The 15,754-nt window shown below is 34.4% G+C and overlaps 1 protein-coding gene across 2 annotated transcripts in view; it reads left to right on the top strand.

Moving 5' to 3' along the window:
* PKHD1L1 (PKHD1 like 1) overlaps positions 1-15,754 on the top strand; it is a 167,713-nt gene that overhangs the window by 18,459 nt on the left and 133,500 nt on the right. For both annotated transcript variants that reach the window (XM_028852869.2, XM_015145876.3), the window contains exons 6-13: positions 1,078-1,171; positions 4,032-4,085; positions 4,610-4,683; positions 5,948-5,990; positions 9,845-9,915; positions 11,424-11,534; positions 13,848-13,937; positions 15,463-15,731. In XM_028852869.2, coding sequence (XP_028708702.2) covers positions 1,078-1,171; positions 4,032-4,085; positions 4,610-4,683; positions 5,948-5,990; positions 9,845-9,915; positions 11,424-11,534; positions 13,848-13,937; positions 15,463-15,731 — 806 coding nt within the window. The remainder of the gene's footprint in view (positions 1-1,077; positions 1,172-4,031; positions 4,086-4,609; positions 4,684-5,947; positions 5,991-9,844; positions 9,916-11,423; positions 11,535-13,847; positions 13,938-15,462; positions 15,732-15,754) is intronic.

The following is a 15,754-nucleotide window of genomic DNA, read 5'->3' on the forward strand; positions in this document are numbered from 1 at the left end:
TCTAGTTTATTTGTGTAGAGGTGTTTATAGTATTCTCTGATGATAGTTTGTATTTCTGTGGGGTCGGTGGTGATATCCCTTTTATCATTTTTTGTTGCATCTATTAGATTCTTCTCTCTTTTCTTCTTTATTAGTCCTGCTAGCAATCTATTTTCAATGGCTATGTCTTCATCTACTGTAATGTATTTATCCACGCCCGCTCACCCACCACTTGTACATTCAACTTGTTTCCAGGGTTATAATTACTATATTATTCAAGTTTATAATCCCAACGGCAATAACAGAGAATGTGTAACCTTGACAATTCTAGGTACTATTTTTTGAAGAATTTATATACAGTAGGTTTAATTTTTTTCCAGTTCTTTGATTTATGTAATTAAACTTATTTTTTCCCTATTGACCATTTGTATTCCTTCTTTTATACATTAACTGTTTATCTCCTTGGCTTAATTTAAAGTTATTCACCATTTTTCTTATTAAGTTACAAGTATTCTTTATATTTTAAGGATATTAACCATTTATATGTTATATGTAAGAAATATATTTTGAATTTATCTTAAAATGTATTAATGATTTTTCTGTCATCCAGACAAATTTTGATTTTTATTATCACATCTATGGATCTTAATCTTTATTATTTTTTCTTCATTTTTAAGTGATTGGAGATCCTACTATCCAAACTATATAAATATTATATAAATTTTCACCTATTTTTCAAGAATTGTTATGGTTTTATTTTTTATATTTCATTTTTATTTCATCTAAGATTTCTCTTACTTTTCAGTACAGAGATCCTTTTTATTTTCTCAAATAATCACCCATTGACCCAAGCAGTACTTACAGAATATCATCCTGTCTTCTATGCTATACTTCTCTAATCTATAAATATTTATAGATACTCATTCATGTTTTATTGTGTTTGTAGAACTTTCAGAACAATGCTAAACAATAGTGGCAAACATGGGGTATAAGTGTCTGGGTCCTTGTTTTATTGGGAAAATCTCTTATGTTTTCTTATTAAGTGTGTGGATAGATTTTCTTACACAGAACCTTTTTGGGGTTTTTGTTTGTTTTCAGGTACACTAATAACAATCCAAGGCAGAATCTTCACTGACGTCTATGGAAGTAATATTGCACTAAGCTCAAATGGGAAAAATGTTAGGATTTTGAGGTAATCTTGATTTGGAAATACACTCTTATAAATGAGATATAATATTCCAGAAATAATGGGCCAATGATATTAAATCCCATTACAATGTGGTAGAACTAACCAGTGTGTTTTCAGCCATATTATAGAAAGTAAAACAGACTGTTGGAAGATACATTGACAAGAAAGCAATGGTCGATATGTCTTTCTTTATTGGTCTGATGTAATTTCTTATTGTTTTGTGATGGATTTATTAATAGAAGAAACTCACAGACAAGTCCAACAGTAATTGAATTATAGTCATACAAATTTATTACTAAAGGCCTTTATTACTTAATCTAACTGCCTCATTTTGTGTATAAAAACACCTGAGGCCTAGAGGTCACATAGCTTAGTCAGGGTCAGGAGTAGAACACAAGTCTCGTAACACAGTATTTGACACTTTTTCTACTGCTTCATGATATACTGGCAAGTGCTGAAACCAAATATTGTCAATAACTCATTAACAGGCCAAGCTTTGAATCCTGTTTTTTCCATTTGCCAACTGTGAACTAGACAGTAACTTTGGCTAGTTAGCTAATGTCAAAAAAAAAAATTGTCCACATTTTGGACTGAAAACTAGCATTGTCACTAGAGTTTCTTCCTGTAGCATAGATGGTATTATTTCCATCCTGCCTTTAAAGACTGAAAGCCCTATTTATTTCCTATAGAAAAAAAGTATAGACTCACAATTATGGCTTTCAAGATTTTATGTTTATCGAATTCATGCATAAAACAGGTAAACGGATAAGTTAAACAATTCAGATAGCAACTCAACAATTAGAGAATTTTTTGAATGCTATAAAGGTGAGGTATACACACACACACACAAATATATAATTTTGTAAAACAAGCAATTTAAAAGATTTTAATAAGTGAAATAAAGATTTATCTGGCATTGTATAGAACAGAACCTTTAATTAAATCACATTTGTATGCATCTATAATTTCTGAAAATGTTCATACTAATTCCTTATATGTAATAAAAGAACTTCCAAGTAGGGATATTTAACATTTTATATATACTGATTAGTAGAAGTAAAAATTTTGTCTGCTTCTCATAGCTGAGTGTTATGAATGGTTTTTATTCTAATTCTTAGACAGGGTTTTCTAAGTCATCCTTTCCCATAATAAGGCCAGGAAATAGAAAGTTTAACTTTCAAAAAGAGTTTCCTTTTTTCCTCCACTGAAACTGGAATTTATTTCTGCTTAATATAAGGGTTTGGATGGAAATTATTCCATGAAATCACAGAATTGCAGTGAGAGGGAACCTTAGAGGTCAGGCTACCTAATCCTTACACTCTGGAAATCCTGAGCTATTATATGTAAATTCAGATTTTTTTTCACACATCTATTAATGTGTGGGCAAGAAAGTCTTGGAGCTGAATTTATCTCATTTCTACCATGTTAATTATGATACCAGGGCTCCCGAGGCAATTTATTATGCCTGGATTCTGTTAGTAGGGAGGGAGTTGAGAGCAATAGGCTGTGTTCTGGGCAGGAATTCAGGAGACCTGCTTCTCACAAATCTTGTTCATTCAACTAAATCTCCAAATTCAGACCAGGTAGAAATTATAGAGGACATGCAAATGGAAAGAGGGATTAGTGCTTACTAAGGAGCTTTTGTTCTAAAAAATCAGATAAAAAGAATTCTAAAAAATATGTATTTAAGACCAAATAGGGTGGTTTTCCTCTAGGTACACATACCCAGACCACTGTGTGGATTACCAACTGTGGTTAAAAACACTGACTGCAGCCAAACTGAGTTTGAATCCCTGCTCTACCCCTCATTGTCTGTGGGCTTGGGCAAGCTGCTTAAGCTTTCTGTTTCAGTTTTTTCATGTGCAAAATTGAAGGATAATAGTAACTAACTCATAAGATGTTTGTAAGGATTAAACGTCGTAGGAACCTATTCCAAGTGTTAGCTGCTAAATTTATTATTTAGCTAGAATGAGGCAGGAGATTAGAAGGAGAATTTAAATCCATGAATATGTGTAATGGGTACAACAATTCAGTTTACCTGCTTATACAATCCTAATGTAATAATCAAATGAATGGACTTATGCATAAAAGTATATTAAAAAATTCAAAATTTTCTGCAAACAAAAGTCCTTATTTTTTATAGTTCAAGTTTGTATCTGGCCTTTTTTTGAGTCTGGGATTTGCTGTCACAAAAGCTGATGGTTTATTCTGGTGTTGCAAAGAATCCAATACCAGTCAGTCACCTGCCAGCCTCCAACAGCATCAGGTACTATCAGCCCCAAAGTAATAGGTCAGACCCGATCACCTGGGGAAATACAGAGGCAGATGCTTTCCCTGCAGCTGAACTCTGGCTGTGCTCTGCTTCTTATTTTCATTCATGTGTCACTGATGCTGTTACACATCCTCTTTCTCCTGTTAACTTTGTGATGGCTGTGCTGTTTACCTTAATTCCTATAGTATAAAACCTACTACAAAATTCTTTTTATTTGAGATGATTTAACTTCAGATGGATGAGTTTATTATCTGTTTCTATGTTGTCTTTTCTTGTAGTACTTAACACCTCTAACACATTAAATATGTTATGATTATAATGTTTTATTCGTCTTTCCCAGTTAAAATGTCAGTTCCACGAGGGTAACAAAGGGATCTTTGTTTCGTTCACTGATGTGTCCCAGTACCTACAGCAGGGACTGCCACATAATAGAGGTTCAGTAGATGTTTTATTGAGTGAATGAGTGGTGGATAATAATAAGTGATTGAGAAAAAAAAATTAAGGGAGTCAGTGAGGTTGATGGGAGGAGCGCATTTTTGAAACAATTTGTTAAACATAACTTGATCTTTTCTAATAAAAATATTTGTACAGAGTTTACATTGGAGGAATGCCCTGTGAACTTCTCATACCAAAATCTGATAATTTGTAAGTATTTCAAATTATTTTCTTTATAAAAACAAATAGCAGATATAAGCAAACTGAATTTAAATAGTAATAGCTACCAATACTGCATAGCTAAATGCTTTATAATACAGTATAAATTATAATATCCCAAAACAAATTAGCAATCATTTTTACAGTTAGGTGCTACCTTATATCCTACTCAGTCTTCAAGATAGTATAATATGAACTATTTAGATTTTTATGAGAAAAGATGTTTTGAGCAATATCTTTATCAAGGAATTATTTCATTTGGCAGTATCTCAAACTCTTTTAAAGGAATATTAAAGGGCATAGCCAAAATTATAAAATATTTTTTGTTATATAAAATTTTATTCAAACATCTCCAATGAAGTCTAGGAAATGATTTTATTTTACAGAAATTTTGGTTGTTGCAACAATTTCTGTCCTGATTCATATTCTGAAATTAATGAGTTGTTTTTAAGAGAAATACAATATTCTAAAATTTTAGTGTCAATATAAACTTTGACATTAACGTTTTTTATTAGGTATGGTCTAAAACTGGATCATCCAAATGGAGATATGGGTTCCATGGTTTGTAAGACGACTGGAACTTTTATTGGCAAGTGTTGGTCATCTTTCTTCATAATGCTTACAGATGCCTTATTCTATTTCCCTGTTTTGTACTCTCCTAGATATCCCTCCTCTGCCTTTTGCATCAGTTTTTTTTTTTAAGTATTTTCTCTTTTCCTTGGCTTCTTTTCACTTTCATGCCAGCATGTATGAATTAGTCTTTTCTTATGGTTTATATATAAGGTAAACTTCTTCAGGTTTCTTTTTTTCTTCTTTTTCCCTTCAGCATTCCATGTCTAATTTGGCTGTTTTGCCTGTTGCCTTAATTTTGCTCTGTTCTTTTCTTCTTGACCTACGTCCTCCAGACACATAGATTGTGTGTGTGTGTGTGTGTGTGTGTGTGTGTGTGTGTGTTACAGAGTCTCGCTCTGTTGCCCAGTCTGGGGTGCAGTGCTGCAATCTCAGCTCACTGCAACCTCTGCCTCCCGTCTTCAAGCAATTATTGTGCCTCAACCTCCCTAGTGGCAGGGATTACAGGCACGCAACACCACGCGTGGCTAATTTTTGTATGCTTAGTAGAGATGGGGTTTCGTCATGTTTGCCAGGCTGGTCTCAAACTCCTGATTTCAGGTGATCCTCCAGCCTCAGCCTCCCAAAGTGCTGGGATTACAGGGGTGAGCCAATGCACCTGGCCTTCTTTTAAATCTTGAATGGGCTTCCCTCCCTTCTGTCTCAGGCCCTTTGCAATCTTCCTATCCTAAACGTTTCAGATAAAATGTCATGTTCTCAAAAAGGCCTAGGTCATCACCTGTCTTACATTTTCAAAGCTCATTCTACTTTTTTTTTTTTTTAACAGCCTTATCACAATTTTTAGTTCTCTGTGTCATTGCTCTTGGCTAACTGTTCCCTCCACTAGACATTGTGTTCTGTTAGAAGAAGGACAAGCTGTGTGCTCACCCTATATCTGCTCTCTCAGCCTCTAGTACAGTGTCTGAACAATTAAATAGCTGTTAAATAAATAAAAGAAATTTCAGGGCAATATGGTTACATATCTGTTCTTTTATTATTCTTCATTCATGATCATATTTTGCTAGGTGTTTCTAGTTATAACTTCAAGACACCTCATTGTGTATATTTTTATATAGTGGCTGCTTTAAGACAGTTCAATTTTTATTTCTTTGATGATGAATAGAAAATTGGATAAGTACAATTTTGATTTTGTACTTTTTCTCTGCTTTTAAATCAGCTTTGTAATATAGAGTTATTGTTCTTCTGTGATTGGGAATTTGATGGTGTATTTTCATTAATTCCAGGTCATCACAATGTCAGTTTCATCTTAGATAACGATTATGGAAGGTAGGCTATTTTGTAAATAATAATTTTTATAATTTATTCAACTGGGTAAATAAGATAAAATGTATATTTACTTTGTGCCATAGATGCAGAGGTTTAAAAACTTAACTACTTTATTTCCCCAAATTAATAGTTAAAGAGTCTGTGATTTCTTTTCTCTCATAATTTAGGCTTCATACATAACCTTTCTGTTGTAGGGAAATCTAGCATTAACTAAAATAACATAAAAATCTTCACTTGTGTTATAGAAAAGTATTATTTTATGTACTGCAGCTTTTCTGATTTAACTGTAACTTTTTAAATAACTAAAGCAATTAAATTCAAATTTAAACTAATGGGAGAATAAATAAAACCTCATGGTTAATATTACCTGATAAAGATTTTCTTTGAAGTTATCAAGACATAAGGAGTTATGAAAGATGGTAGTTATATCTTTCAATTGTGCATCTTAACAGCAATATTAGTAACTCATATTTATGACTTTTAATAAAACTAGAACTCATTTCCAGATGTTCTACATTCTAATTTCAGTAAGAAAGATCATCATACTTTTATAGAAATATCAGAGTATGCAAATCTCAATGCATGTTGAAACCCCATATTATAGATAATAATAGTGAACATTTAGCAGCAGGCATGGTGTTAAGCACTTTACATACATTATCGAGTTTAATCCTCCTAAAGAAGCTCCCAAGGATAAATTAAGTGTTATCATCCACCCTATGTTATCCACTGGGAAAGTGAGACTTAGAAACATTAAATAATTTGCCTAGGGATATTCAGCTAGTAGGAAGCAGCATTAGTGTGCAAACTCATGCCATCTAACTCTAGGACCTGAGCATTTTATTCCAGTGCTTTGCCATGACTGATGGAGTGATTCAGCAACCAGTACTATATTTCATCACTACTTACGATACTGATCCAGGATTCCATACCATAGCAGGATTTCCCTACTCTTGGGAGCATTTGCAAATGTGTAGAGAATCCCCTGACTGTCACAGTAACTGGGTATGTTAATGGCCTTTAGTGGGCAGTATCATGATGTGCCAAACCCAAATCAATTGTTCTGCCCAAAATGTCACAGTGTTTCCTATTGAGAAAGTGAGTTGACAGAAATCCAAATAAATTGCATTAACACTCAATCCTAATATAGCTATAGTAGATCAATAATAGGAAAGATCTGTTAATTTATTTTTTGTCTCTGAACAATGATCAGAGGTCTGAAAAAATGGCAATATTACAATCAAAGTAGATATTATTCCTGGCAGCACTCACAGACTACAAGTGAAGGATGAGATTTTGTCCCTTCATGTATGGAACTGCAATTGGTTAGTGAACTCAAGTGCACTAGCATTGTATTTAGAGACCATCTACTTCTAGACATCTAGAGGCAATAGGTGTCATTATAACAAAATGATGCCTGACTGGACACTTTATTATAGACCAATATAGGCTAGACCAAAACTAAGAGTAAATCAGAGTGGAAGATATATAAACAATGCTATAATACAACTTTGTGATTTACATGGGACACATGACAGGGTCCCATAACTTAACAATTATTCTCTTCAGGGATGACCTACTTATATACGACTTGATAAGACAGGGCAACAGGATTTTGTTGAACATATTAGAAAACCATATTAGGGACAATAATTATTGAGTTTTAAATGATTTTTTGAACTATACATGATTTTTAAAAATGCTCTTAGTAGCAACCTTCCCAAGGTGAAAGAAAAATGAATTCTTAGTTCTGAGTCTGTATGAAAAGCATTAATTGCCAAATCCATCATATGTCTCTCAGAGAAATAATTATCCAAAAATAGAAGATTTGAGTGATCAACGTTGAATGTGATTGATAAGTACTCATAAATCAATATGCTGCATTAACATGCCCAGAAACTTTCAATTTAGAAATGCCAGCAAATTCACATATAATAGAAGCAAAAATACTGCATTAAATTGTTGATTCTATGGACTCAATTTATAATTCCACCCCCTACCCAATTTTAAAGCCAATGCCTGTTCCTTTGTACAAATGCCTTAGAATTGAGGAAATTTGTGTTTCTGTATAAAATATTCTTATGAATTTAAGATAACTGTTAGAAATATGACATTTATGATTTTAAAGCCTAGTTTTAAGATTACATGGTATTTTTTGAATGTTAAATCATTCATTAACTTATAAAGCTGATATTTCACAAATTTCATGAGCATTGTTGAATATCAAATGAACCAATTAAAGGCCTTTCTGTGGCATCTATTCTGTATTTCTTTTAATAGCCAACCTTCTCTTCTCTATTACCCCAAGTTCAAACAACAGCTGTTCCAAACTGATAAGGTTCAGACGACGCTGCCTTAATTGAGAAATGCCTAGTCATTATCAATGAATTAGTGAAAACAACCTCAGTGTCATCCAAAATAAATTACATTCAAATTTTATTTCAGGAGGCAATTTCCCCACTAACTTAAGAAGCAGAGTTAATTTTTGAGATGCAGGATCTGACCAGATGCAATATCGTTGGAGCTAGCAAGGTTTCAGATCTTTGGGAAATCAGCTAAAAGGCTTCTGACATAAAAATATGAAATCTAGCATGAACTTCTTAAGTAGCTAATCTAGCATAAAATATTTCCAGAGACTCTTTAGTCTTGCAAATAAACATGGTAATGCCTGGGTTAGATTTGTAGGAGTGTTAATTATTGGTCTCAATGACAAGATTTACATTATTCTTTTAGATTCTAATTCAGTATAACTATGATGAATAAGATATGAGTCTTAATATTTGAATTTCTTAACTTTTCTAATGGAGAATGTCTTGAACATAATTAAAGTAACAGCATTTAATTTCCAGAATTATTTTCCTTCTTAATTCTTTAGGTTTATAGAAGTATAAGTGCGTATCTATGAATAATAGGCACTGTGTTTATTAAGGACAGTTTTAACCCGGTCAATTATTGCTAATTTGCTGTCATCCACTTGCAGTGTCACACAGATTAGTGGGCGGAGGAGGAGTACTGTGTAATACACAGGTGAGGAGGAGCCACAGCTCTGGACTCAAACTGCCTGGGTCCAGTTCTGTGTCTGCCACTTACTTACTGTGTGATCTTAAGTTAATTCTCTGAAATTCACCTACCTCATGTGGTTGATGTAAAGATCAAACGGCATAATCAATTGAAAGGTCCTAGCGTGATCCCTCATCTTAGAACAAAAAAGAGGTTCTAAAAGAAGACAGACTGGCATGGTCAGCAGAATATCCTAGCCTTTATAAAGGGTAATCCTCCTGTATGCTTTTTTATGTCAATATAATTTCTTAAAATAAACTTTAGGGCCAGGCGCAGGGTCTCACACCTGTAATCCCAGCACTTTGGGAGGCCAAGGAGGACGGATCACGGGGTCAAGGGATAGAGACCATCCTGGCCAACATGGTGAAACCCCAACTCTACTAAAAATAAAAGAAAATTAGCTGGGCGTGGTGGCATGCACATGTAGTCCCAGCTACTTGGGAGGCTGAGGCAGGAGAATCCCTTGAATCCGGGAGGCAGAGGTTGCAATGAGCCGGGATTGCACCACTGCACTCCATCCTGGCAACAGAGCGAGACTCCATCAAAAAAAAAAAAAAAAAAAAAAGAAAGAAAAAGAAATCAACTTTATTGAGATATAGATTGCAATTCAGTACCAAATGTATATATGTATGTCACCAACAACCAAATCAGAATAAAGAAAATTCTTATCCTCTTGCAAAAGTTTCATCCTGCTCTTTTGCAGATTATCACATAATTACTATCACCGAAGTTAAACAAAAAAGTTCCTAAATTAAAGATCATTTAAAGCAGAAAATTTAACCTTTTTTTAACAGGAGTTTTCCACAGAAAATGGCATATTTTGTTTCTTCTCTCAATAAAATTTCAATGTTTCAAACATATGCAGGTATGTGACTTTTCTTTCACTCTGTTGTAGGGGGGAAGACAGTGTATAATTGATTTAACCAAACCAAAGGCAATGAGTGTAAGGTGTATTATATTATTTGATGTACTGCTAGGAAAGGAAAAATGCCTAAGATGGGGAGTCTAACAGAAAGCTACAACATTAAGCAGGACCTCCCCCACAGCAGACAATACTCTTAGTGTAAGATTGATTGAAAAATAAACTCATTACACTAACACGGACAGCAGGGAAATTTGCATGTTTCAACTTTGGCTATTGGTAGAGGGAGGGAAAAAATCTCCACTGTCAATCTTAACCAAAAACCAGTATAGATGCCTCTCAATTTACAGTGGGATAACCCCATCATAAGTTGAAAATATTGTTAAATTGAAAATGCATTTAATACACTGAATGTGTATTAGCTTAGCTTAGCTTTCCTTAAACGTGCTCAGAACACTCACATTGGCTACATCATCTGACAACACAGTGCTCTGCAGGTACAAGTTGTTTACCCTCATCATTGAGTGACTGACTGGGGGCTGCTGCTGGCTGTGCTGCTCAGCATCAGGAGAGCGTATTTACTGCATATCACTAGCCTGGGAAAAGATCAAAATTCAAAATTCTAACTACTATATGGTTTCTACCAAATTCATTATTTTTGCACCATTGTAAAGTCAAAAAATCTAAAGTTTGGCTTTGGTAACTTGGAGACCACTGAAACTGTCTCAGATTTGTGCTCTCAGTGTGGTCCAAAAGAATCCTCAAGAAGATCATAATTTAATTTAAAGAGGTCTCAGGTTGATAGTATCCCTTGGAGAGTATCAGAACAAACACAAATCATCCTGAAAGAATTGTACTCCACTCCAGGTCAAGAGTAATGGAAAGATACATTTAGATTTCAAAGATGTTAAAAAAGGTGGGTCTTGGAATCAATCAAATGTGATGTATCTTGGCTTTTCCTAGAAGCTTATTTAGTGTGAAATTCATATGTAAGAATACATAGGTATTTGACAGAGTTAATAAGGATAAATTTTAGTAAGAATCTGCCATATGTCATGTACTGGACTATTTTACAATATACCTACAACTTATATATACAAAGCCACAAGAAGTTCAATCATAGTTAAATGTATTACTAGAAGAGAAAATTATAAGAGGTTGGTCCATGAACATAGGAAAGGTTCATTCTTCAAGAGCGTATGGAAGAAGAGTGGTTCTACCTGCCTTCCTGCTCAGCTCAGGTTTTCCTTACTTCTTTAATGCTCGTATTATGAAAGTTGCTTTAATACCAGTCAACACCAAAGCCTGCTCCTCATGGAATGTAAGTCTCTGTCAATGCCATGTTTATTGTCTTTTTTGCAGGATTGCATCAGAGAAAGTAATGAAACACCTAATTGATGCAGTTGGTAACAAAGGTGCTATGGCTAGGTAATTTGGAAGTTTTAAAAAATCAGGCATTTGCATTTATGTGTAATATTTATGGTATTTTATTTAATGTGCTTTTACCCCAGAGATCACTATGATTTTTCCTTCACAAGGAAGCATTCGAGGTGGCACCACGCTGACAATAAGTGGACAGTTCTTTGATCAGACAGATTTCCCCATCAGAGTTCTAGTTGGAGGTATTTCTCATGTTTTTTTGATATATTACCTTTTTACCACTAATTCTGCCTGTTCTTTAATAATTCGTAATACTAATAATAGTCTTTTCTCAACTCATGCCTTCAATTGGAATCTGAGTATTTTCACACAGTTATTTGGTTCTGGGGTTTGATACTCTTTCCATTGCAATTTTCCAGCAAGGGCCACTCCCTGAAATCTCATGTGAATAGCACCTGAGCTCTAGGGTTGGCACCAACAGGCTTTGTGTAGCAGCATTGCAGCTGCCATCCATGAATTCCTCACCACAGTTTAAGGACACACCTACCCTTAATTTAGAAGCTCTTAAATGCCCTTTTTGAATGGTTGTTATTTCTCAACGAGTTAGCTAATTGTGAGGAAATTTAAAGTAATATTTTGGGTTGTTCTCCTCATATTCTTCTCATATACTGTGCCTCATCTGGACATCAGTAATCACTGATGATATTGGCCTTGAAAAGAGCAGTAATTTCAATGAGTTGTCTATTTACAAATGCATGTAGGACTTGGTTCTGTGGTTATGCTTCACTTTTATGTGTCCTGTCCAGATCTGTTCAGAGGTAGGCAGCTATGCAGCTCAAAAGGAGTGAATGTGATCTTGGGAATCTTCCCATTCAGCCATAATGACATCACTTTTATTGCTAGTCAGGGGACAGGATGCCTGCCCATGGAACAAGGCATATGCATTTCTACGGTCCTCTTGCTCAAGTACTTTCTACCTTTTACAGAATCTGCCTGCAAGCCAGCCAAAATGTGATTTCAGAAAAAAGAGAAATGGATATTAAGCAACCTCATGTAATATTTATACAGTCTTCTTTCGTGTCTGCATGAATCCTTGCTGGTCATTGGCATACATATTAAAACCTGGGCCATAAATATTTAAAATTCATATATGTATTAATCTGACCAGATTTTATGTTTTAAACATTAAAACCCAGGCCATAATGCACTTTTAATTTATATAATATGTTTTATAATCTGATCTTATGTTTATTTTGCATACGACTATGATGCTGTTGATATGAAAAGAGAACATGTTAGTTTTCTATCATCCTTCATTACCATTAATATGGCAACCAGATTCCAGATTTTGAATACTCAATAATCTATTGAAAATGTGATGTTTATGTGCCTTTCCTTTGCTTCCAATAAAATGGGTGATTGGTTTAATATACTGTTCCTATTTACTGTTTTCTGGTTCAAATTTCTTGCATCCATAAAACATTCAAAATAATGAAAGGGGCTGGGTGCAGTGGCTCATGCCTGTAACACCAGCAGTTTGGCAGGCTGAGGCAGGAAGATTACTTGAACCCAGGAGTTTGATACCTGACTAGACAACGCAGGGTGACCTGTCTTTACGGAAAAAAAAAAAAAAAAAAAAAAATGGCTGGCGTATTGGTGCATGCCTGTAGTTACAGCTACTTGAGAGGCTGAGATGGGAGGACTGCTTGAGCCCAGGAGGTGGAGGCTACAGTGAGCTATGATCACGCAACTGCACTCCAACCTGGGTGACAGAGCAGGACCCTGCCTCAAAAAACACAGAAACAAATAAAATAGAGAAAAGTAGTGTCAAAATTTAAAATTTCCAGGCTATCAAACAAAACTTGGCAAAAATATCTCTCTCCATTTCCGTTGTCCTCACATTTCATGGGCTGCAATTGCCATTTCAGTGACTACTTTCTGAGGCTGACCATATGTGAGGCATTGTGAGGAACACATGGAGGTTTAAAACATAGACTCTTCTCGCAAGTCTAATTGTGCTGATGTAAAAGTTATAATAGCTATCTTTGAAGCTTTTTTCCTGTTTTAGTTTCAGTTTATCTGTGAAAATGCCATTTAACAGTTATTACCCCCCCTTTTTTTTTCATTTGAAGAACTTGGACTAAACCAGCATTTTTCCTACTCAAGAGGTCTGGGGTCATCTACCTTTGCAAATTCTGAATGACACGGGTTTATTCAGCAGTTTATCTCCACGGAACAAAATAGAAGTTTTTACTTTGGATTCGGAAGTGATATCTTGTGCAAAGACATAGTATTATCAAATTATTAATCTCAGAAATTATGAAATTTTCTATCTCAGGCTTGTGATGTTCCACCAGAAAAAATGTTGGTTTCTGGAAGTATGACAATTATTGCACGAAAAGCTTTAATAGAGAATATGTAAAGGAAATAAAGAGCCCCAATTTGCCTCTTGTTTATGCAACTTTGTTTTAATTGCAAAAGTGCTTAAAGATACACTGATGTGATTGCATTCTGAAGTTTCAGTAGTAACGGTTTTGTATCTTGCTTCTCTATAGGTGAACCTTGTAATACTTTGAATGTCACGGAAAAGAGTATATGTTGCAAGACACCCCCAAAACCTCATATTCTCAAAGCTGTATATCCAGGTAAGTTACCATCAGGGAAAATGGCCATTTCTATATTTACATAAAAATAATATATTAGTAAAAATATTATTTAAACTTTTTAGAGTTTAGAATTTGTAGGAAGAATTGTAAGAAATTTCCTCCAAGTTTTAAAATTTACATTTTCCGGATTAGAAAATATTTCTATTAAAATCACTGCCACAAAGCTGCACCTGTGGAGAAAAACCCAGCCTAAATTATCAAGACACCCTACTGAAAACAGCACATCTCTACTGACAGAGCTTAATTATGCTTTTATTTCTAATTAAATTATGATAACTAACACTTGGTACAGTCTACATAGACATTTTTAAAATGCTTTTTTCTGATTAAAAAAGATAAATAGGTGAAGTTAAATATTCACTTGTCTAGAAAAATGTGGGAGTGAAAACAGGAGATGAGAGAAATGTTACTCTAAATTCTTTTCAGACTTTCACCCTGTGACCCAGTGAAATTGCTTTCCTATCTACACTAATAACATTGAAATGCTGTACACGTGTCTGCATGTGGTGTGTGTCTCATATCTTGCTTGCACAGTGAAAGTTGTTTATAATCGTGTCATTGTTTCACATTTGAAGCCAATTAAATGGTTTACCAACCTCTTACATTTCTTTGGTTTGAATATTAGGAAAAATTGAGCAGTTTAAGAAAATAATTTTGATAATTTATAATTGATGACTTTAAAGAAAATTGTATACATCATTAAACCCTGCTGCTGTAAAAGTTTGAAGTGCTCAAGCTTGTCTTCAACCAAATTCAGCTGAAGAAGAGTAGCCATTATTTTCCATGTACAGACAAGCTTAAGGCTGTTAAAGAAAGAAATAAGCCTAATTGTTGTTGCAGTTGAAGGAAAAGAAAAAGAGAGATGGCTCCTTTCTGATTAGGAAAAAAAACTTAATCACAGGGTTTATTCTGGCAAGTATAGGTACAGTTTATTGAGATTATCCTGTTTTTGATTCTGTCCAAGAAGGAGAAGAAATCCTAGAGTAGAAGTATTTTTTTTTTAAAGTAAAACAAATATTGAGAGAAACATGAAAGCCAACATTTTCTCTTCTTTGATTAATGGCTTTGTAAGCCATTAATTTACTTTTGTTAGAATAGTCAAGGCAAAGGTTTTGTATTAAAATGGCATGAATCTTGAAGTTTTGCAACATCAGCTATATCATAAGTAGAAATTACTATATATTATCTTACATAAAGCACTTTTTAAATGCTAGATGTTTTATATATGTATTATACATAATTCCTATAGCAGCTATGCAAATATTATTACTCCCATTTTACACATGTGGAAACTGAGGCTCAAATAAGTGAAGTAATAGTGAACAAATTGCAGGCTGCCCCCTGGCTACAGGTAAGTGTAGGGGAATATGTAATTGTTTTGTTTTCACACATGCTAAAAATATGAATTGATATACAGAGTCTATAACCCACACCCAAATAGAAAGCCCCTGAGACATTGCATTATGATCCTGATGAAAGACTTATTTTATTTCATCACACTTAGGAGGGAGAGGCCTGAAGCTTGAGGTATGGAATAATAGTCGTCCAATACATCTGGAAGAGATACTGGAATACGATGAAAAAACCCCCGGGTACATGGGTGCCAGTTGGGTAGATTCAGCTTCCTATATTTGGCCTATGGAACAAGACACATTTGTTGCACGCTTTACTGGATTTTTGGTGGCCCCAGATTCTGATGTTTATAGATTCTACATCAAAGGTGATGACCGTTATGCTATTTATTTTAGCCAGACTGGACTTCCAGAAGATAAGGTAGGGAAACCTCAGAATACTAT

The sequence above is a fragment of the Macaca mulatta genome, chromosome 8, assembly GCF_049350105.2.
Source record: "Macaca mulatta isolate MMU2019108-1 chromosome 8, T2T-MMU8v2.0, whole genome shotgun sequence".
Classification (NCBI taxonomy): domain Eukaryota; kingdom Metazoa; phylum Chordata; class Mammalia; order Primates; family Cercopithecidae; genus Macaca; species Macaca mulatta.